This window comes from Microtus oregoni, unplaced genomic scaffold (genome assembly GCF_018167655.1).
Source record: "Microtus oregoni isolate MIOR12 unplaced genomic scaffold, Mior012 000005F_ref0000423, whole genome shotgun sequence".
Taxonomy (NCBI): Eukaryota; Metazoa; Chordata; class Mammalia; order Rodentia; family Cricetidae; genus Microtus; species Microtus oregoni.
In genome coordinates this window covers 40048325-40072059 of record NW_024543064.1, presented here as the reverse complement: position 1 = coordinate 40072059, position 23735 = coordinate 40048325, and the positions used below count along the sequence as shown (strand labels likewise).

The 23735-nt window shown below is 46.6% G+C and overlaps 1 protein-coding gene across 2 annotated transcripts in view; it reads left to right on the top strand.

Moving 5' to 3' along the window:
* Positions 1-22762, top strand: part of Rab3b (RAB3B, member RAS oncogene family) — a 61012-nt gene extending 38250 nt beyond the window's left edge. For both annotated transcript variants that reach the window (XM_041652280.1, XM_041652281.1), the window contains exons 3-5: positions 6280-6398; positions 11693-11817; positions 22196-22762. In XM_041652280.1, the coding sequence (XP_041508214.1) occupies positions 6280-6398; positions 11693-11817; positions 22196-22383 (432 nt within the window). In that variant the 3' untranslated portion in view covers positions 22384-22762. The remainder of the gene's footprint in view (positions 1-6279; positions 6399-11692; positions 11818-22195) is intronic.
* The last annotated feature ends 973 nt before the right edge of the window (positions 22763-23735 follow it).

The window sequence follows — 23735 nt, the reverse complement described above, 5'->3', positions numbered from 1 at the left end:
AGATAATTATACTCATAGATTTCAGTTCAGCAAATGGAGGAAGTGTTTTAATGATCAGAACTGTCCATCAACGGAATGCCTTGGCAGGGGGTGGGGCCCAATGTTGGAAATACTCAATGTCAACATGCTAGTAAAGTTACTGTTTTTGAGTGAGGATGTAGATTAAATAACCTTGAAGTTTCTTTCTTAACTTTAGGATCCAACAATCTGGTCACCAAGCTAAGTGGAGAAGCTGGGAGGGCGTATGTGGCACCAAGTGGCAGAGAGGATATGGGGAGCATGAATGAGAACGGCCTGTAATGTAACTTAAGGAACTACCAAGAGAAGGAGACTGTGCTGGAGCAATATTAGCGAAGGGCCTATGTTCTGTACATATGATTTCATTTGAGCTTTGTAGGTGATTTTTAACCTTGTGCCCAGGAAGACAGAAGTGTTGGCCACCGGAATGGGGCTTTATGAAAGCACCTGGCACGTGTAGGTGTCCCTTGCCATTGTCCGTGTGTCTGTCTTGCACATTGACAGGGATGCTGGGGGCCAGAGCAGTGGCTTGCTCACTCTGGTGTCTGCTCTCTGGCATAACACTTTGCTGATGTGGAGAGCTCACAGAATGTCCATTACCTTAAAGAGATTTGATTGTTCTTGATGACATGGTCTCCTTCCTCAAGTAGCCAGTGAGTCACTCATCTTTCTTTCTGCTCCTTCCTGTCTCCTTTTTGGTTCTATTTCTGACTCTCATCACTGGAAATGAAATCAATGTTTGTCAATGTGATTTTTAAAAATAAAAGATGGGGGTTTAGGAGTGGTTCTCTCGGCCACTTTCCATTTAGCATTGAGCAGTGAGAGCTGGCTAGTTGTTCCCAACCCTGTTTTTCTTTACGTGAAATCACAATGGCACTGTCAATACCAGCAGCTGCTGCTCTGGGCTTTTGGGAGCACCCTCCATGTCAGGTGTGCTCTGCCAGGCTCTAATAGACCTTGTTTCTCATCTTCACACAACCCCTTTGTTTGTGCTGTTACCATTGCTTTGTAGATAAGGAGATTAACTTTTAGATTTGCTCATTATTTTTTTTGTATATATGAATATATAAAACATCCATATATGATGCGTACCATGTCTATGCCTGGTGCCTGAGCAGGTCAGAAGAGGGCCTTGGATCCCCTGCAACTGGGTAGGTGACTGTGAACCACCATGTGGGTGCTGGGTACTGACCCTAGGTCCTCGGAAGGAGAAACAAGTGCTCTTGACCTGCTAAACCGTCTCTCTCTCTCTCTCTTGCCTAAGCAGATGAAGAAATTAAAGTTAACTATTTATAGAAATGATTTAAAAGTTAAATAATAATGATGAATACTCACCTACTCAGTTGCCTATTATGGGCCAGACATTCTATTAAATTACCAAAGCCCTATTCCCTATGTGAGGAACAAAGTCTCAGCCGGGCGGTGGTGGCGCACGCCTTTAATCCCAGCACTCGGGAGGCAGAGGCAGGCGGATCTCTGTGAGTTCGAGACTAGCCTGGTCTACAGAGCTAGTTCCAGGACAGGCTCCAAAAACCACAGAGAAACCCTGTCTCGAAAAACCAAAAAAAAAAATAAAAAATAAAAACAAAGTCTCCAAGAAATGAAATAATCGGTCCATCCACAGTCACACGGCTAATGAAACGCCTGCCATCCATTCTCTTTCACGCTGAGACTTTGGAGTCGGCTGTGATAATTCTGAATGGAGAGGGAAGTGACATAGGGCATGAAGTATGTCCACTGGAGCTGGACAGACCCAGGGAAGTGCAAAAATAATAGCTGGTGTATGTACCAGGACCTATTCCCAGAACTCTTTTCTTTTGAGACAGGGTCTTACATAGCCCAGACTTGCCTTGGACTCATTCTGTAACTGAGGACAGTCCTCCTGCCTTCACTTCCCAAGTGCTGGGATTAAGGTGTGCGCCACCATGCTGGTTATACCCTTCTCGTGGCTTGATGGTTGAACTTGGGGCTTCACACGTGCCCGACAAACATTCTATCAACTAAACTACATCCATAGCCCTTTTATGTGTAATCTTCATTTTTAAAAATCCTATGAATTAGGCATTGTTATTTTTCCCGTTTTACAAGGAAGAAGCTAAGGCCTCACCCAAAGTTTGCTCAAGGATAGAACCATGAAAAAGTGTGGATAACAGGAGACAGCAGTTATTAGAAGTCATCTAAGGGACTGCCTCATGGTGACATGCTGAACTGGAGAGCAGAGAGCTGACGCCAAAGACCACGCTTTCAGTGGTTGGGATATGGCTCAGTTGATAGCGTTTGCCTACCATGCAGAAAGCTCTGGATTATATCAGGAACTGCATAAAACTGAGCATGGTGACTCAGGCCTGAACCTCAGCACTTGGAGGCAGAGGCAGAAGGATCAAAGGAACCCTCAGACACACTGCAAATTTGGCTTTGGGCTACATGAGATGCTGTCTCAAAACAAGCATCAAAACCCCCATGCTTTGAAAAATGATTTATTGATTTTTGTTTTATGTGCATGAGTGTTTTGCATGTATTATGTATGCCACATGTGTGCCACAGAGGCCAGAGAGGGGGCTGGATGTCCTGACTTCAGAGTTGTGGACCACTGTAAGCTGGGAACTGAACCAGGGTCCTTTGCAATAGCAGCAGGTACCCTGAACTGCTGAGTTGCCTCCTCAGCCCTGGCCCCGGCCTTTGTTTAAGGGGGAGAAGTTGAGACTCTGCTGTGTTTATAGCCCTGTGTGAGGCACTGGGAATACAGAGATAAAGCTGACTCCATGTCCAGGCTCATCCATGACTACATAATAGGATTTCCAATTAGTTGGGCATCAACCAGATCACAAGATTTTTTTCATTAAAGAGTTAGGGCATAGACCTGGGCAGACACATGAGACTAAACACTTTTACAGACACAGTTCAGGGGCAGTGCAGGAGCCCAGAACTGGCTAGACTCCTGGATCAGGAAGAGTGGTTTTATTCTAATCTTCTACGACAGGACTCGAGGACTGAACTTGAGAATACTGGGAGCCTGTGGCATTGGCTCTAAGAACAGGAAGCAGAGGCAAGAGCATGGGAGAAGCAAAACACGTTTTGAAACAGTGTTTATTAGGTATGCATACACAGAGAGGGGGGAGGGGGAAAGGAAGGAAAGAGAGAGAGGGAGAAGTAGAGGGGAAGGGAGGGAGAAAGGGAGGGAGGGAGGGAGGGAGAGAGAGAGAGAGAGAACACACGTAAATATGGCACACGGCAATTATTCCTCTTACTTGTACCTAGGTTTCCAGCTTTAGGTGTATACACTCTCAGTCATTAATGAGCTTGAGAGTGTGCTTGCCAGATGTCTTAGGGAGAAGTGCTCCGTGTGGTCAGAAGGATAATCTGGGAGCAACTGGGATGAAGAGTAAGACTCTCAAAGACTTTGCTGAGAAGATGCACATGCAAACTTCAGGCTTGGTTTTATTAACTCAAGTTATACAAGTCTAGGCCAGAGCTGAGTGGCTAAGAGCATGGAGAAACAGTACTTGTGGGAACAGCTGTTGCCCTTTTTCTTCCTCCTCCTTTACCTCTTCTTCCTCCTCTCTCTCTTCTTTCTCTTTCTCCACCTCTCCTTCCTCCTCCTCCTCCACCTCTTCTCCTCCTCCACCTCTTCTACCTCTTTCTCCACCTCTCCCTCCTCCTCTGCCTCTTCTTACTCCTCCTCCACCTCTTCTTCCCCTTCCTCCACCTCCTCTCATGCCCCACTTCCCACCATTCTTTAAATGCCTGAGTATGCACAGGCACAAATCCCTCCATGGGTTGGTGAGATGGCTCAGTGGGTGAGAGCTTCTGTTATGCAAACCTGACTACCTCAGTTCCATCCACAGAACCCCCAGGCGGAAGGAGAAAACTGCCTCAACAAAGGTATCCTGCAACCTCCACACATGCACATGCTCCTCCCCTTCACACACAGACATGATAGGCAGATAGATGATAGATAGATGATAGATAGATAGATAGATAGATAGATAGATAGATAGATAGATGATAGCTAGATGATTCATAGATAGATAAAACCTCTCTACTGGGAAAACCTCCCTAGGAAAGTCCCTGGTGCCCTCCTTATGCACATCTTTAGGTGAGGCTTCTGGACCCAGTGCAGGCAGGCTCCACCGACAGGGATCTCATGTTGTTTATTATACATTGTTTTGTTTTTCTGAGTACCTGATAGGACTGTATTGTCTTCCCCTTTAAAAGTTGTGTCTGGATATTTGATGTGCTTCACCTAGTGAAATGGGGAAAAGAGAAGCTCAAAGAACTCACATGTGGTTCCTGCGCTGTCTTCCCCTGGGTAGCGGCTCTGTCAGTCTTTATCCTGAGCACAGGAAGACGCAAAGCAGAGCACCCCGCCAACCCTTGATGGGTAGGCACCAATGATGGAAGGAAACAACTGTGTTCCAGCAGCTAAAATTACAGAAGAGCCCAGCCAACCCCGATAAAATGATCTCTGCTTTCTGACATGGCCTGTAACTTTCCCGGCACTGCTTTTCCTCACCTGAATTCAGATCACCTTTTCTTTGACCACTTCTGATGACATATTGTCTCCTATTGCTAATGACTAGTTCAGTGATAAGTAAGCCTCTCTATGAAGCTCCACCGAGGCTTCCTGAGAACAGGGATGATGTTTACTCCTGTGGGACCTCCCTTTTCCTCGAGGTCCACTGGCCACCAGACCACAAGGATGAAGGGAGCAGAGGCAGCACGCAGGGCTTTGTACGGCTTGAGGGTACAACAGAAACTAGCCTTCCGGGAGTCTGCTTCCCCACTTTATTTCAGAGGAAGGGGCATATATTGGATGGAGACAGGGCTGGGGCAACACCTAATTTGCCTTTGGTAGCAGGGTCCTACCACACAGCTGGAACACAAGCCTGTAGCCTGTAAGGTCATAGGCTCTAGCAGAGAAGCTATTGCTGGTTTTCCTAAATGGACAAGTTATGTACATCCTATTGCTGCCAAATATTTCTGTCCATGCCAATAGAGTAGTCCTGCCATCAGCTTTCCTCAGAAGGCTCACTTTGCAGTGAGGAGTAGCACCTGTAAAGACTCATACCCGGCTGAGTGCTGCGAACACGGAGCTGCTGACTGGGACTTCAGTGCTGAGGAAGGAGTGGGCTGAGGCAGAATGCTGTCTTTGGAATATCACGTTGTTGCTTCACTTTTGTTTTGAACTAATGTGTAAGCGTGAGTGTTCTCTCTCTCACTCGGGCATTGCGCATGTGTGGAAGTCGGGGAACAAGCTGCTCGCATCCATTCTTTCCTTCTACCATGTGGGTCCAGGACATTGAACTTGATGGACACCCCGACTCACGGAGCCATCTCATCACATCAGCTGAGATTAACAGTATAAGACTTATGCAAGGTTGGGTCTGTCAATATCCTGTCGAGAGAGAGGTGGGGGGGCTCTTGAGCTTCCTCTGACCAGGAACTGTGGACAGATAATGGTATCTAAGTGTGTGTGTGTGTGTGTGTGTGTGAGAGAGAGAGAGAGAGAGAGAGAGAGAGAGAGAGAGACAGAGACAGGGTTATGAGGCCCCACTCTTCCTTGAGTATCCTAATAGGGTCTTGATGGCTGCTGTAGGAGGAGAAGCATTTCCTTTAGAGTATAGTCACTGATAGAGAGCCCATACTTCTAAAAGCAGTTCCTCTGCCATGACCCTATAAGTTACTCTGATGGAACTCTTTGCTCATAAAAAGTAAAGAAAGGAAGGAAGGAAGGAAAGGAAGGAGGGAGAGAGGGAGGGAAGAAAGGAAGGAAGGAAGGAAGGAAAGGAAGGAGGGAGAGAGGGAGGGAAGAAAGGAAGGAAGGAAGGAAGGAAGGAAGGAAGGGAAGGGAGGATAGAGAGAGAGAGACTAGGTGGGAAGGGAAAGGAAATCATCAAGAGTGGGGGGGCAGGAAAGGGTAATGGGGGTATATATAATAAAAATACATGTAAATATGAAAAGGCCATATTGAAACCTATTATTATGTACAGTCACTATATGCCAATTAAAGTGAGGATATAGGGTTTTTAAAAATACAATGATTATCCATTTACATTTCTCCTGTGAATTATTCATGCCTCTTGGCCATTTTTCCATTGGAGTGCTAATTATTTTCTTAGTGTTCCTCCAGTTATACCACAGGGCAATAAGCATAAAGACTGCTTCTTAAACATGCCTTGGATTGTTAGTTAATTGTCTTGGGGACTTTTCAGGATGCCAGTCGACTTCCTAGGAGACTGATTCCTTCCTTTTCTCACCCAGGATACAGCTGGGCAAGAGCGATACAGGACCATCACCACAGCCTATTACCGTGGGGCCATGGGCTTCATTCTGATGTATGACATCACCAACGAGGAATCCTTCAACGCCGTCCAGGACTGGTACAAACCAAATTCATTCACTAATTCCTTCACCCAATTGTTCATGAAAACCTAGCCTGTGGTAAGCCTGTGCTATGTGTCAAGGAAACCCAGGTAAATCGGTCATGGCTCCCAATTTTAAGATGGTCTCACAGTAGAGGGGAAAAAAACATCAAACTAGGCGTGGGCCACGGAACTGTCAGGTGACAGGTGTTGTCCTGCTTTGCTCATTGCTGCCATGGTTAAATACTGACCAAAAGTTACTTGGGGAGGAGGCTGTTTATTTTGTCTTACAGCTCCCAGGTCACAATATTTATCACAGAGGGAAGTCAGGGCAGAACTTGAGGCTAGAGCCTGAAGGTAGGAACTGAAGCAGAGACTACGGAGGAATGCTGCTCGCTGGCTTGCTCCCAGCCTTGTGGCTTGCTCATACAACCCAGGACCACCTGCTCAGAGGTGGCTCTGCCCTCAGTGGGCTGGGCCCTCCCACATCAATCATTAATCAAGAAAACGCCCCCACAGACTTGCTCACAGGCCCCTGATGGAGGCACCTCAGCTGAGGTTCCCTCTTTCCTGGTGGCTCTAGTGGGTGACAACTGACCATCTTCTTCAATACCAGTGTCAAAGAGAGGCATACAGGCGGTGGGAACCCAGAAGAGGGTGCTCTCTGGTCCAGCCACTGGAGTCAGGGAAGCCATCTTGGGGTTGAGGACATGTATGCTAAGTTCTGGAAAATAAACAGGAGTTAGTCTGAGGGACAAATGGCTAAGAGTTTCTAGAAAAAGAATACAGACGTGCGAAGATGAGAAAGTAGGTAAGAGGTTAAGAGAAATGTAGGCCATGGGAGGGTTTGTGTAAAACGTTTGAATTTTACCCTGTAGACAATGATATTGGAGTTTGAAATGAACTAGTTCCAAGTTTTGTTTCATAATGACTCCTCTGGCTACAGCGGCCAATGAGCCCACATAGCTTCTGTCACTTGGGCTGGGCTTGGGCCCAAGAGTAAATCCAGTCCAAGTTCAAAAGGATTCCACTGGCAATGGGAATCATCACAACACTCCAGAGATACAACCTCTGAGTCACTGACACCTTTCTTCTTGGGGTACCACTTGCGGGGACACATGAGACATAAATGAGAAGGAGGGGACAAGAGAAAGTGGCATGTCTGTGTCATCACTGTTCTTTAGCAACAGCGGAGCCGAGTGAGCCGTGTAGCCAGCAACAGTTGACCAGCTCTAACTTTGTCTCCTTTCTGCTCATTACTGTTTTCCTTGTCTGGTTTCTGTTACTATAGCAACATGGTGGGGGTGGGGCGGGGCTTTATATAGCAAAGATATTTGCTAGCTCACTGGCTTGCAGGCCCAAAGTCTAGACAACATGGCACTGGGTCTGGCAGGGGCCTCCTGGCTGTACCATGTCATGGCCATGGCAGGCAGCATCAAACTTATGGGAGCATAAGTAAGAAAGATCGTAAGGGAATTCAGGAAGCTGGGGAAAGGTTTGTTCTTTTGCAGTTCTCATAAGAACTAATCAGGATCCCTGATTATACCCATCCCTTCGTGGCCTAATCGCTTCCCACTGGGTCTCACCTCTTTTGATTGTTTTGGTGGTTTTTGAGATAGGGTATCACTAAACCTTCCTTAATGTCTTTCCTCTACTTCCCTCCCTCTCTCCTTTCCTTTCACTATTCCCTTTTTCTCTTTAGTCTCTCCAGTCATGACCACCCCCTCCTTCCCTTCCAGTCTTTGTCTGCCTTCTCTGTGTCTCTCCGTACCTCCTGTGGAGCGACCAGGAGTCACCCACCCTGCTCCTTCCCTGTCGGCCATGACCCCTCTCCTCTCCACCAGTCTCTGCTCACGCTGCCTCAGGAACACGGTGACTTTAACACCTAAACCTAGCGATGGTTTTCTAAGAATAACCCGAGCTCACTGCTAATCTGGGAGCTGAGAGAGGCTGAGGTGAAAGGAGCAGGGGATGATGAAAGGGAGGGCAGAAGACAACAGTCAGGGGTTGGCTTCCAGTGCCTGCCTTGAGATCGAGTGTCCATCGTTCCCAGATACTGACCTTTGAGTTTGCTTCCAGACAACTTGGTCTCAGTCACCCGAGCCCCAATATGCAGCGAGGCCTGTCTCTTTGTGAGCCCTCAGCAAATGCTGACCGAGTGAATTTTGTCTCTTAAGGGAATGAACGGCCTTTTGCTAGATGAAGTCAGTGGTGGGGTTGCTTTGAGGAGCAAAATTAGGACTAGGTCCACGTTGGAGCTAGGGTCTAGCCAGACTGAATGTCCATGTAGGTAGGGCCAGAGTCAAGTTCTGCCAGGATTAGTCATCCGCAGACCAGACACTCACCAATCATCCACTGCCACCCCGTCTGCCCTCTGTTCTGGAGGCTGGCATCCCAGAGATGCCGAGGCCTGTCGTTGCCCCTACTCCCTGGAAAGAGTTTAGTCAAGCAGAAGAGATGTCATGGTGAAGGCACAGGGGATTAAAGGGGATCATCTCACCTAATGGGGGAGTTAGATTGAGAATTAGGCCCAATGTCTACGGTATAGGGCCCTATTTTATTCTTCTAAATTTTTCTAATAATAGAAGTTAAACCTGTCCGTTTTGAAAAATGTACAAATATTTGAAAGGTGTTTTTTAAAGGTCTCACTATAGAGCTACAATGGTGGCTCACACCTCAGATCCACACTTAAGGGATTAAGGCAGCAAGAGCTCCATGAGTTGGGGCCAGACTAGGCTACCCAGTGAGGCCCTATCTCAACAAACAAACGTCTCATCATTGAGCCGGGAGTAGTGGCTCATATCTGAAATCCTAGCACTGGGAAGGCTGAAACAGGAGGATCACTGAGTTTGGGGGTCAGCCTGTGCTACATACTGAGTTCCAATCTAGCCTGAACTACAGTGAGACTCTATTTCAAAGTCAAAGTCTCAAAATAAATCAAGCCTTATAGTCTCCTTATATAAATAGAACTATTTAGCACCTCCTAAGGACTTGTATATTGGGGCAGGATTGCATGCAACTGGTAGGGGTATGTGTGTGTATTAAAAGGCTGGAGGGAGGGAGTGGCTATAATCTCAGGTCAGTTTGTGTGTGTGTGTGTGTGTGTCTCCGTGTGTGTGTCTCCTGAGGGGCTGGAGGGAGGGAGTGGCTATAATCTCAGGTTAGTGTGTGTGTGTGTGTATGTATTGAGGGGCTGGAGGGAGGGAGTGGCTATAATCTCAGGTCAGTGTGTGTGTGTGTGTGTGTGTGTGTGTGTGTGTGTGTGTGTACTGAGGGGCTGGAGGGAGGGAGTGGCTATAATCTCAGCTCAGAGTCTGATGACCTTCCCACCACTCTTCCAAGGGCAAAGCTTCCTCAACAGTGTGTTGCAACCCCACATGGATTCACATAACTGAACATAAGGATCTTTAAAAAACTAAACAGCAAAATGTGTCTGAACACACATGACCGAAATCTAATTCAAAGCCAGACATAGCAGGAGTCTGAGCTGTTTCCGGCAGTGCAGCCGCACAATTTCAGGACAGCCTTGATCTGAACACACAGCACCACACTGTGCTCAGCATCTGATGGTAGCAAATTCCTTCAACCCTGGCACTTGAAAGTCAGAGGCAGGGGGATCTCCACAAGTATGAGACTAGTCTAGTCTACATAGAGCGTTCCAGGCCAGCTAGGTCTATAGAAAGAAACACTATCTCACGTTTTTAAACAGTTCTTTAAAAAGGATCTGTGCATTTTTATTTGAGATGCTTGAGTGTTTTTCCTGTATGTATTTTACGTACCACACGCAAGCACTGCCTATGGAGGTCAGGAGAGGGCATCAGATTCCTCCTGGACCTGGAGTTAGGGACAGTTGTAAATTGCCCTGTGTGCCGCACATGGCGCCCCTGTGTCTGCGCTCTGTGAGCTAGAACCCAGTTCGCGAGCTTCGGGCAAGGGGCTGGAGGTTGAGAATACAGACGCAGAGACGTACTGACACACACAGACCTTTTAACACTGGTACCAAAGCCCCAAGAATGCCCCTTTATTGTGTTCAGGGGCAGATTATATAGAGATAGCCACGCCCCAGCCAAACCCACCAGAAACCACTCTTCTGCCATCAGGAACTCCTGAAGGTCTCGTGCTCAGAGCAGCTGTAGGCACTCAGATCAGGGGAAAACAAGTTGTTTACAAGAAATTCAGGATCTGGGGTCTCACTGCTCCCAACACCTGTGGGCCCTGAGAACCAAACCTGGGTCCTCTCCAAGAAAACCAGTGCTCTTAACCACTAAATTGCCTCTCTAGTCCCTGCTTCAAATTTTATTTATTTATTTATTTATGGCTTTTTGAGATAAGGTCTCTGTCTTAGTTGGGGTTTCTATTGCTGTGAAGAGACACCATGACTGCAGCAACTCTTATAAAGGAAAATATTTAATTGAAGTTAGTTTATAGCTTCAGAGGTTTAGTCATGGTGGGAAACATGTTGGCATGCAAGCAGACAAGGTACTGGAGAAAGAGCTCAGGATTCTGTATCTCGACCCACAGGCAGCAGGAGTCTGTGTGTCACACTGGGTGTAGTTTGAGCAAAGAAGACTCAAAGCCCACCTCCACAGTGACACACTTGATCCAACAAGGCACGCCTACTCCAACAAAGCCACAGCTCTTAATAGTGCCACTCTTCACGGGGCCATTTTCTTTCAAACCACCATAGTCCCTCAAGTCCTGACTGTCCCTGAATTTGCTGTGTTAACCAGGCTGGCCTTGAACTCACAGAGATCTACCTGCCTCTGCCTCCCAATTGCTGGGATTAAAGGTGTGCATCACCACACCCTGCTCAATATTTTTTAATGTTAAAAAACGCTGTTTCTCAGTATCAAATTCAACTGAGACTTAATTCTTTGTGTAAAAATAAGCAGACAAATCTGCAATTTACTTTAGTCTTTAATAAATGATAAAATTATGTATATATATATATATATATACACACACACACAAACACACCAAAGAACTGTTTTACAATAATTTTTTTGTGATTTATTATTAGTAAATGATTGATTTGTCTATCTATTTTAAATGCCTATACACCTGAGATGACTTTAAAAATTCTCATGTGAAAAGAGTCCTAAAGAGTAAAGGAGCAAGGGATGTTAGGAGGTCTGGTCGTCTGTGATGATGTGTAGACCATTGAAGATGCTCTGCTTCAGGACGGTTTTAGCCAGCATGCTTGGCAGACAGCATGTTTGGCAGGCAACAGCATGCCACAGCAGCCCTCAGCACGTGAACCAGAAAGGCAGGGGATGACGGCGTGAGTAATACGTTCCTCTGTCTCTTCTCAGGGCTACTCAGATTAAGACCTACTCCTGGGACAACGCCCAGGTGATTCTGGTGGGAAACAAGTGTGACATGGAAGAAGAAAGGGTAGTCCCCACCGAGAAGGGCCGGCTCCTCGCAGAGCAGCTTGGTATGTACATGACAAGTGTGTGTGCAGTGTGTGTTTATGTGGGTAAATGTGCATGTGTGTGCGCTCACATGACAAGTGTGTGTGCCTGTGTGTGTTTATGTGGGTAAATGTGCATGTGTGTGCGCTCACATGTATGGGCGCACAGTGGAAGTGGAATAGATAGAGAACAGGAGTTTTTATTTGGGACATTAAGGTAGATTGTGATTATAATGACGCACCTGTGTGCCCTGTGTTCATTGTTTTATATCTGAGTCATATACACAGGGACTTTGTGCTCATGATTTTAGGGAATTCATCATTTATATATTTTCCTATAGTGAACATATGAATAAAATTTGAATATGTATAAATATATATACATATATATTATATAAATAAAATTTAAACACTCTTTTGGGATTTTTTTTTGCTGGTTTAGTTTGGTTTTGGTTTTTTGAGACAGGGTTTCTCTGTGTAGCCCTGCCTGTCCTGGAACTCACTCTGTAGACCAGGCTAACCTCAAACTCAGAGACCTGACTGCCTCTGCCTCCTAAATGCTGGGATTAAAGGTGTGTACCACCTCTGCCCAGCTGTGATTCACCCACAAAGGATTTGAGGTAGCTTCTTAAAAATAACTGCCAAGTGGGAATAACATAAATAAATGAGAAAGTTTTAGCAAGGGCAGGAGGAGGCCAAGAGGAAGCTAGAGTTAGTCAGTATGGATGCCACAAGTTCTTGGGCACCGACACCAGTACCAGCAAGAGGTAGGCCAAAATATTGTCTTTGGGCTTCCTAGCAACTACTACAAAGAGTGAAACGTAATCTTTTATGCAGTTCAGCATGTCCTTACTATAAAAAAACAAGCCTATTATTCCAGGGAAGCTCTGCTCTTCACTGGGAGCTGTCAAGCAGACTGTGCAGAAGGTGGCCGAATAATAGCACACTTTCTTCCGGAAACCGAGATGCCGAGCACAATCGGCCTTCCCTTGCCGTTTTTCCCTCACGTAAATGGATGCCTCTCACCAAAACACAATTCACACAAGGTCAGCACATAAAGAGGCAATACCATGCAGCTCAGGTCTGCAGCTCCGTTCTGCTTGGATTCTTCCCAAGATGGACGCATTTTGACCCCGGTGTTCCACTGAGGCCCCAATGCCCAGGCATGTCTCAGTGCCCTCACAGCAGAACCCGTACCTGTCATTGCTTGAAAGATCAGTTTTTATTATAGATACTGGGGTTCAATGTACGATTGCCAGGGAGTGGAGGAATAGTTCCTTCCATGTCTGCAGAAAGTTTATAGTCTTCCCCCAGAGCAGGGGTTCTCAACCTTCCTAATGCTGCGACCCTTTAATACAGTTCCTCATGTCGTGGTGACCCCCCAGCCTAAACTTATTTTGTTGTTCCTTCATAACTGTAATTTTGCTACTGTTATGAATTGTATATTATAAACACCTGATATGCTGGGAAAGGGTCATTCGACCCCCAGCTTGAGAACTGTTGCTATAGAGATTAGGTGGGCTTTTAGGCAGGTTTCCTACAAATCTGTCATTCTAAGTGTCTTTGTTGTTGAGGAATAGAGAGTGAAAGGTTAGACTCTGGCAGAGCACAGAGGGGGAGGCTTATAGGTGGCTAAGCTCCATGAGACGTAAGTGTGAATTGTGTGCTGTATTTCTTTCCTGTGCGTGTGTGTGTGTGTGTGTGTGTGTGTGTGTGTGTGTGTGTGTCTGTATCTCCACGGGTTGTACTTCTTCTCCACCCCTGTTAACCAAGATAGTCTGGACAGAGATGAGTAAACCCTAATGCTTAGGAGGAGGACTGGCTCATCTTGGGTCTTGCTGCTCCTTTCTCAGAGAGGGTCCCCAGTGCGGGAAGTGTCTCCACATTGTTCACAGAATGATAAGCATGCAGTGAAGCCCACACTTGGGTAATTTCAAGTTATCCCTTTATGCTTCTGACCTGCAACCCCTTAGAGATGGGCAGGATGCAGAACACAGACCAGCATGAGCGTGAGGAGGCACTGTAGACAGCCTTCGTGAACTGGTCAGGTTTAGACAAACAGGCAACCCATCCCTATGCTACAGCGCCTCCTGAGTTTCCCTATTCTGTTTGAATGGGGGATGTCTATTTACATATTTGTCTCTCTTCCTGGCCTTTGAGAACACAAAATATGTATGGTTTGTTTCATTCCAAGGATCTAGCTTCGGGTGAATATTCATATATTCCATTTATTTATCGAAAATTATGTATTGAGAGCCAGTAAGATGGCACAGGAAGTATAGGCTCCTGACATCAATCCTGACAACCTTCGTTCAAACCTCCAACATACACGCAAGTATTTTCTAAAAGAATAATATGTATTGAGCATATACTCTGAGCCATATTCTGCCCTGGCACTAAGGACATAATTAATGGGAGCATATGAATTTCCACTGTAAGGGAACTGACAAGGACAAAGATACTAAACAAATAATTATGTTATACAAACAAATAAAAATTATTTAAGTGGTGAATTGTACAGTATGTGAATTTCACCCTCAAAGAGCTATTGTTTGTGACTAATTATGATTAATAATCTTATTATAACTAATAAAAAATCTTCCCAAGAGCTAGGACCACAGGCATGCACTACTCTTCCAGGTTTTATCAGTGGTGGGGACTGATCCCAGGAGCTCATGCATGCTAGGCAAAGCATATTCCCAACCTGAGCTCTGAGCTCCATCCCCTGCCCCCAGAAAACAAAACTTTCCTACGTCATATAAGTAATGGGGGCAGGCTCAGTACTCAAACTTAGTCTTTAGGCTCAAACTTTTTTTTTCTTCAAGATAGAGTTTCTCTGTAACTTTGGAGCCTGTCCTAGAACTAGCTCTTGTATACCAGGCTGGCCTTGAACTCACAGAGATCTTCTTACCTCTGTCTCCCAAGTGCTGGGATTAAAGGCGTGTGCCACCACCGCCCAGTTAGACTCAATTTTTTTTTAATTTTTCCAGTGAATTTTTATTAGTAGTTGTGTCATGATTCAAGGTCCCTGCATAGGAACCATCATGTACGAAGGTCCCTGCATAGGAACCATCATGTACGAAGGTCCCTGCATAGGAACCATCATGTACGAAGGTCCCTGCATAGGAACCATCATGTACGAAGGTCCCTCTTTACTATCTGGGGAGGAGAGAGGACAGAGGAGAGGTGGGCAGAGCCAGGTCAGATCTTCCCAGGAAATGTGTCTTCTGCTCTGTGACAGTCATCCCAGGCCGAGACTGATGGTAAGGGGCAGCGGGACTTGTACACACACCAGTACCACTCACACCTGGAGACATAACCCACCCCACCCCACCCCTTTTGGTCATTGCCTTTTCTCAGTGGTAGAAATCCTAGTGGTTCTGCCAGCAGCTCTTGGCCTGGTTCTGGTTTGGGAAGGGGCTGTCAAACAGGGCAGATTATTTGTAATTCTTGGTTTTCGTCTTCTTGTCTTCAGCCCTGGTGTGACTCCTAAAGACTGCCTTGGAGCAGTGCAAGTTCACTGTGACCCTTAGCAAAGATGCCAATTTCAGAACTGGACACAAACTTTTTTTAAAAATGATATGACATGTAATGATATGAAATATTTTTATTGTTTTTATTGAGCTATGCATTTTTTCCTACTCCCCTTCATTCCTCCCCTCTCCCCTTCTACCCTCCCTGCCCCCTGCACTCCCAATTTACTCCGGAGATCTTGTCTCCTTCTCCTTCCTAAATGGATTTATATATGTCTCTTTTAGGGTCCTCTTTGTTGTCTAGGTTCTTTGGGGTTACAGACTGTAGGCTGGTTATCCTTTGCTTTATGTCTAATATCTGCTTATGAGTGAGTAATACTATATTTGTCTTTCTGGGTCTGGGTTACCTCACTCAGTATGGTTTTTCTAGTCCTGACAATTTGCTTGCAAATTTCAAGATGTCATTATTTTTTTGCTGCTGAGTAATATTTCATTGTGTAAATGTACCACTTTTTTTTTATTCATTCTTTGGTTGAGGGGCATCTAGGTTGTTTCCAGGTTCTGGCTATTACAAATAATGCTTCTATGAATATAGCTGAGCAAATGTCCTTGTGGTATGAGAGCATCTTTTAGGTATGTGCCCAAAAGTGATTTTTGGGTCTTGAAACTCAATCAAACTCTTAATGGTCTCATCACACTCTACCACATTTCCACGAAGCCTGCCATAAATTCTCTTCAAATTTGCACCATTGGTAGAACATTATTGAGATTCCTTTATGTTGTGATAACACATAACTGGAGTCAGCCTTCATGAGAAAGATCTACTTATCATTGACGTTATATGTCAACTGTTAGTTGGTTGGGACTGTCTTCCTCATGTCTTCTGGGATCCAGTCCAAGCTGGCTAAACAAGGTTCTTAAAACTTCTGTTAGGACTTGGATCACATCACTTCTACCAATTTCCATTGGCTAAAGCAAGTCACATGATGGAAGAATTAGAGACACTGCAAGCCAGTTGGCAATGGGGGGAGGTGGAAAATCCCTTGTAGAGAGAGCTGTGGATTTTCTGCCATCTCTTCTGAGCACTTGATGGGTCCTGGGCACAGAAACAAATGGGTTCCCTGCTTTTAAGATGCTTATGACCCGAGAAACAATACTATAAAAAGAAATGTCAGCATCCTCAACAAATTTAACTTTCCTCATTTCCCATGTCCCCTCTGCAAGGGAGACTAACTTTTTCAGAAAGTATTTTCTCTGCGTGTGGCTTCTAGTTGAGCCTAGCTATAGGGCAGAGGATTGAAGAGGGAGAGAAGGAGAAGCCTGGGTATCCATCCCACCCTCTCTCTTGGCAAGCTACATCAGCATGGCCCGCCTTTGCCTCTAGTAATTTCATAACGATGTTCATTTGTGGATGAGCTCTAGATTTCCTCCATTCTGTCTTTCTCTGCAATTCCTTCACCACCCATATAGCCAACTGCTTTTTATTTAAATGAGAAGAGTCACTTCCGTTTTCTTGATTGGTATCTACGTGAAACAATTCTGTTGAGTGCCATGGGATTACAAGGGAGAGGCGTATGTTCCGAGTGGTGAAATAGGAGAGGGGAGAGAGAGAGAAGACTGTCTGGGATCAGAAATCCTACGGAAGAATAATGAAGATGGTTAGGAGTGGGAGCAAGACAGCCACAGTGGTCATAGAGGCTCAGCTGAGAGAGCACTGATGTTTCCACAGCAAGCTACGAGTCAAGAACATAGACCTTAAGAAACAGAAAGGATTCAGGCCATGCAGGGTGGCCGTGGCTTCACTGTGGCATGAATGTTGGCTGTGACTGAAAGCTTTCTCCTTGGCTGGTGGTGCTGGGAAATGACCGAAGTAGCCATGGGAAGAACCTGGGCTCTCGGGTTGTGCTCTTAGGCAGCGCTGCCCTTTGAGTTCTCTTATGGGCACCTTTCTTTTTTAGATAGCCCAAGTGGTCACACACTTGCTATCTAGCCAAGGCTGGCTCTGAACTCCTGATCCTCTTGCCTCTCAAATGGGAGCTACAGGTATCAGCAACTATGCCTGGTTTGAAAGGGTTGATATGAAAGTATCAAACCTGTCCTGTCCCAGCTCTCTACTTTGTGGTTCCAGCACGGTCTTCCTACTTCCACAGATGCTCTCACCACTGTTACTGGCTGAGACAAACACAGCTGAAGATCAGCCATCACCACAGAGCCAGTGCTCTGCTCTTCAAACTTTGAGTCTCCTGGATCACGCACCACATAAACCTTTTTTTCACAAGTAGCTTGAGTCAGGTATCTTACCACAGTGATGGAAAGTCAAAGAATACAGGGTCTTCAGTATTAAGCCAATGAGGCGGATGTGAAGTAACTCAGCCTTCTTTTAGTCCCGGCAGCACAAATCCAAGACAAAAGTTCCGTACAAGAACATAGCTGAAATAAAATGGTAGGGGATGCTCAACAAATGACGAGGCCAGGGATGTAGCTCATCAGACAGTACTTGTCTGTGTGAGGCCCTAAGACCACATTTCAACACCACACACACACACACACACACACACACACATGACAAAATATGCTCCCAACTTTGGTGTCTAATGCTTGCAGTCCCAGTACTTAGGAGGTTAAGCCAAGAGGACTGCGAGTTTGAGGCTAGCCTGGGTTACCTTAATAAGCCATGGTGTTGGGTAAATTGTTCCTATGACAGACAAAATTACCAAGAAAGAGATTGAGCCTAGATCAGGAAGGAAAACCGCAAGAAGCAAGAGGGTACGAGTTGAAGGTTAATAAACGATGGAGACGCAGAGGTATGGTCAGGGTGGAGAAGGGATCTGAGCATGAAGGTAGTGGAGAAATAAATATTCAGGAGCAGAGTTCTGCTAAGAAGTGAGTTTAACTGGCTGGGAATCTCCACACAGAATCTGAGGTCAAGTTCAGAAGCCGGTGTGGGCTCCGTCTTGGATCTCTAACGGCTGACTTTTTGGCAAGCTAGACAAACCTATCATTTTGGAGATGGGGAACATTCAGATTCTGCTGAGAACTGGACTCCCTCAGAGGCAGCAGAAATCCCGTTGTTCCAGAGCAAACTAGAGAGGAAAGGAGCAGCAGTGACTGGTCTGCTTAATTGGTTGTCATCTCCTCTGCCACACCAGATTCTCAGCGCCTGAAACACTTGATTAATGAACCAGAAGGAAAGGTTACCACCTAGGCCTACTAATAAAGGGTCGTCCAGGAGCCTGGCAGTAATTGAAGGAGCATTGGAGGTTGTTCTGAGCCAACTAGACCCATGAGGTGGAGATTTAAATTAGAATCTCAGACTCTGGGTACTTTTGAAATGACAGTAAAGATATTCTTTGACATGACATATCAAGTCTCCATGTTTGGTCTCTTATTCTCCGTGTCTCACCATGTGAGGTTTCTCCATATCCCACCATGATCTGATACAATCTGTCATGGTCCTTTTACTAACAGAGAAGATGTTTTCACACCCCCCTTCCCCTGTTCACAAGTGTTTCTCCTGCTGTGCATACATACACTCGCGGTCCTCTGTCTTTGTCCCCAGCAGATGTCTACATCAGCATCACTGTCTCCAAGAAGTCCAGCTTGGCCCTCAGACCTAGATAGGTATTTCTTCTGTGTTCTTAGCATCCCCTGGCTTCCCACTGTCCCAACACTTAGCACTATGGTATCATTATGTCCATCTCCTACACTAGACTAGGAGCTTGTCAGGTGTAAGGGTCTTCCTGTGCAATTGCGTGTTTGCTGAGCCAAGATATGACCTCTGCTGGTTACATGTCTTCCATCACGTCCTCAACACTCTTACATACATCATCATCATCATCATCATCATCATCATTATTATTATTATTATTTGAGACAGGGTTTCCTCGTGTAGTTCTGGCTGTCTTGGAATTCTGTAGACCAGGCTGGCCTTGAACTCACAAAGATCTACCTGCCTCTGCCTCCCAAGTGCTGGGATTAAAGGTGTGCGCCACCACTGCCCACACCTTTCCTACCTCTTTCATTCAACCAATATTCACCAAGCATCTCCTCCACTCGGGCTGGTGCTCCAGTGGGTGGCCCAGTCCCTTCTCAGAGACCTCCCAGTCGGATGGATTTCTACCACATGGTGACAGGCGTGATGGCAGAGGGGCACGGAAAGCGCCGAGTCCCGCAGAATGAAAAGTGAGATGCATTTTGTTCAGTTCCAACATGAAGGGCTTGCATTCCCACTACCTTTGGAAGCTGTCCCTTGTTTTCTTTACAGTTTCTTCCCTCTCCTGCGTCCCTTTTTGACCTCTGGTTGGACTCAGAATGTAACAGCTTGTTCTGTTACTGTTCCAAGGGAGGGTGAACCCAGGAGGCATGAGATAGCTCCCTGGCTTCTCCCTTTCCTCCCTCTCAATTTCCTACCCATAAGGTAGAGGTGACGAGGCCTCGGAAGGCTGTTCTAGTACTCAATTTATCCATTATTAAGAACTTTGTAGATATGCATGATCGGAACTCTTACCAGCGAGACTCCAGAACTAGATTTGATCTCCTCAGGTCCCTGGTACTTAGCAGAGGACTTGGCAAAATATCAGTGCTCAATAAAATCTGCTGTGTTGGCTGAACCCAAATGCTGAAGAAAAAGAGGGTCCCCCCCAAAAGTTGGGAGACAGTGGAAGGGCTAAGACTAAAGTGGGTGGGGAACGTAAGGAGAGGCGAATTGTTATGTGTTCCAGTGGGAAGCCAAAGGATACTGAGGACATGATAATCATGCCATGTGTCTTGTGCCTTCCATACCTCCCCATGAGGCAGGTGATAGTCACCCTCTTCAACAAATGAAGAGGTAGAGGCTGAAAGCAATTAGGCTACTTTCCCGTGCTGACAGAACTGTGCTGAAATTTAGGCAGGCTTCCAGGCCTCTTCCCACTGCCCACCTGTATAATGTGGTACATCCCCCACCAGTGCTCATTCCTCAGAAAGGATCTGTGGCCTGGCTTTGACCTGTGTCGTCTTCATCTTCATCCGCACTGATGGCAGAAGCCTCTCTCCTGGGCAAGCCAGTCAAAGGACTAAGGAATCGATTTTTGTGATATTCATAAAGGAAGTTATGCTGAAGGGTCCCCGAAGCTGCTGGGTTCCTGAGGCCTGAGCATAACGAGCTAGCAGCTGCCTCTTTCTTCATCACGGGGCTGTAATTAGCAAGCGCTTCTTTAGCTTGCCTGTCTCGGGTCGGGAAGTAGGTCACCAGAGAGGCTGGAGGTGCGCAGGCAGGAGGAGCGAGCGCCTCCAAGCTTTGAGGCCAGGGGAAAGGAGCCTTGTTTGTGCCTGGGCTTCAGGTTTTTTGTAGATGGCAGAGTAAGGAGGCGCAGGGTGGAAAGAGACCCTCTTCCCTGTGGGAGATGATGAAAGAGGGAAAAAGCACATTAGAAAGAATCTGTCATTGAAACAGGCAGCTTTGGGGCAGCAATTTATCCTGTCTCTCTCAATCCTCCCGATAGCTCTCTGTAGGAAGACTGTTCTTATTCCCACTTGACAAACCAGAAGTCTGAGAATCAGGGAGGTTAAGTGAATCCGACAAGTGTGGTGGTTTGCCCAGATTCAGACTCCAGAGCAGTCAGATAAAAGCAAACAGATGTGTAAAGAAAGAAAATGAAGGCTTGGCGGAGTGGCACAGGTCTATCATCCCAGTACTTGGTAGACTGAGGATCATAAGTTCCGGAGTTCCAGCTTGGGGTATATACTGAGACTCGGTCTCAAAAAAAAAAAAAAAAAAAAAAAAAAAAAAGAAAGAAAGAACAACCCACAATTGCAGTAGGATGGAATTGGATGGTGGAGAGCGAAGAAGGCTATGTATAGACTTTGGAGCCAGGCAAACCCAAGACCAAACTCAGTTCCCACTGACAGCCACGTGGCTTGTGTGAGCCTTGCAATCTCCTGGAGCACTCTTCACGTACAGATTGGGAATGCTGATGTTTACCCACTAGGCTGCTGTGGGGGCTAAACAGGATGTTTGTAAGTTTCTAGCTTAGTGTATGGCATACAGGAGACGCTCAACAGACAAAGCATGAGGCTACTTAAGGGGAAGAGCAAATAAAACATCACCTATTCCCTGTGACTCTCGAGGTACCTGTCCTCCAGAGCCTAGGCCAGAACTTGTCAGGGTGCGGTAAGAGGGGGGTGAAGAACAGGTCCCGAAGAGGCTGGGTGTGTGTGTAGTGGAGTTGGTGTTAGAACACCTGGCGGTATGTCCAAGAACCAGGTTCTGTCCCCAGCAGGATCAAAACAACAGAAAACCTAAAACTTGGGCTTCCACGCTGGAGCTTTTACTGGGCACACCAGCTTCCTTCCCCAAACCCCAGTGTCGTCCATCTGTCTGTCTGGTAATCTGAAGATCAGGTGACTGGCACTCCTTCCTCCCAGGCACCACAGAAAGTGAGATAATGGACCTGCTAAATGCTCTAGAATGTGTGAAGTGCTCTGATTCCCCGTGCACAGTGCATGCGCATTCACCCCTTCAGCCAACACCTGATGTCGTGCCCCGCCCCCCCCCTTCCTCAGGCACAGGGCCACACCCCAGCCCCACTCCCTCCAGCACAGGGCTGCACACTTCCCAAGCATCTTAGTTCAGTTCCCATCCAAGTAATTCTACCAGGTAGATAAAATTATTCCTATTTAAAAACTAAGACGTTAATGTGTAAGCAGAATGAATGATTTGTCCAGGATTAGTCACTGGTAGAGCCAAGATCTCTCTGGTTTTAAAATGTGTGCAGGCAACCCTTGCCCTGCACTGTCTCTTTGAGGCAGAATGCTCTGTGCACGAAATGAGGCCTCCCTGCTTCATCTGAGCTCTGGCTTTATTGATCCAGAGTCTTACGATGGGGGCACAAAACAGTGCCAGCAGAAGGGCTGGGAAAAATCTGCACTTCTATCTCTTTTCTCCCTAGGGTTTGACTTCTTTGAAGCCAGTGCCAAGGAGAACATCAGCGTGAGGCAGGCCTTCGAGCGTCTGGTGGATGCCATTTGTGATAAGATGTCGGACTCGCTGGACACAGACCCCTCCGTGCTGGGCGCTTCCAAGACCACCCGTCTCTCAGACACCCCGCCACTGCTACAGCAAAGCTGCTCCTGCTAGGCCAGACCCACCCTCCCGCCGCCCCGTGTCGTGCCCACGTGTGATCTGCTTTCCTCTGTAGCTCACCGTCCACTCCCCAGCCCCCGCAAGCTGAGCTCTCTCCCAGCACCTGTGGCTCTCCGAAGATGGCCCCAATTACAGACTCTAACGGTGCCGGGGTTACCGCTTGGGTGAAGATTTCTTTTACAAAAGAAAACTCCCTTTTATGAAGGAGGTTCCCTCTAGAGATTTGGAAAGAATCTTTTCTGCCCTTAAAATAAAATTTCCTTCACTTACCAAGCTATCCCTCCCCGCCCCTCCCCCCACATGTCAGGGGCTGGCCGGGGTGTGTGATGGGACCCACCTGCACAGCTAATCCTATTAAAGAAAATATCTCGAAGTACAACCTGCTTGTTTCTATCAGGCTCCCCGTGGGGGCCTCATCTCACTGCGAGCCAGGCTTTGGTTTGCAAAGCCCTGAGCCCGGATGCCCACAGGGCCTGGGCAGTTGCTGTGGTGACAGGACAGTGCTAATCTCTGGAGAGCTCAGACGCTAGTGATGTGGAAGGAGCAAAGGCTGAGTCAGAAACACGCTTAAAAGAAAAGGATTATCTTCTGCAAAATGTCAAAGGCCCCTGCCATCTAAAACTGTGAGGATAAGAAGGAGGAAAAGAACAGCCCATACAGGGTCAGGTCTCCCCTTTCTAGCTGGCTCTTTGAATCATGATGTAGCCTCAGGTCAGCCTCAAACTTGCTATTTAATTTAGGCTGCCCTTGAACCTAGTCCTCCTGCCTCAGCCTCCCTAGTCCTGGGAATACAGATGTGTGATGTCACACCCAGTTTCTCCAGCTGCTTCTTCATCATGAGAATGCCATAAAATTTGTTACTGATTCTTGGGCTCCCAGAATCTGAAAGGTTTGAAGCTGATGAGCTCATCCCTAAATTTGCCTGGTTTAACTAGTCAGCTGCAGACTTCCCCAGAACTCACAGACACAAGTACAAAATGCTAGGATACAGTGGCTGCGGGTTCTGATGAAGACCACCAGCAGTAGCCTGAAGACTCAGCGTTGTTATGCCCAGCTGAGCAAAGGCAGGTTTATTGGACTCAGCCAAAAGAGGAGGCAGGTTAGGCAACCTTGGTAGGGGCCTCTTCAGAGGGGAGCGGTCTCAGGCTGTGTCACCAGGAATAAGAAGCTGTGGTTGGCACGTTCTGAGCACTCCGTCCAAGGTACTGGAGTCTTTGACATGGCTGTGTTAGCGTCAACAATACCCATCCACTCAGAACTCCACTCTTTCCCACAGATCCCTTTTAAAGTCCACCATCTATCAGGTATGAGCGGAGGCTCAGGCCTGTAATCCTAGCATATGAGAA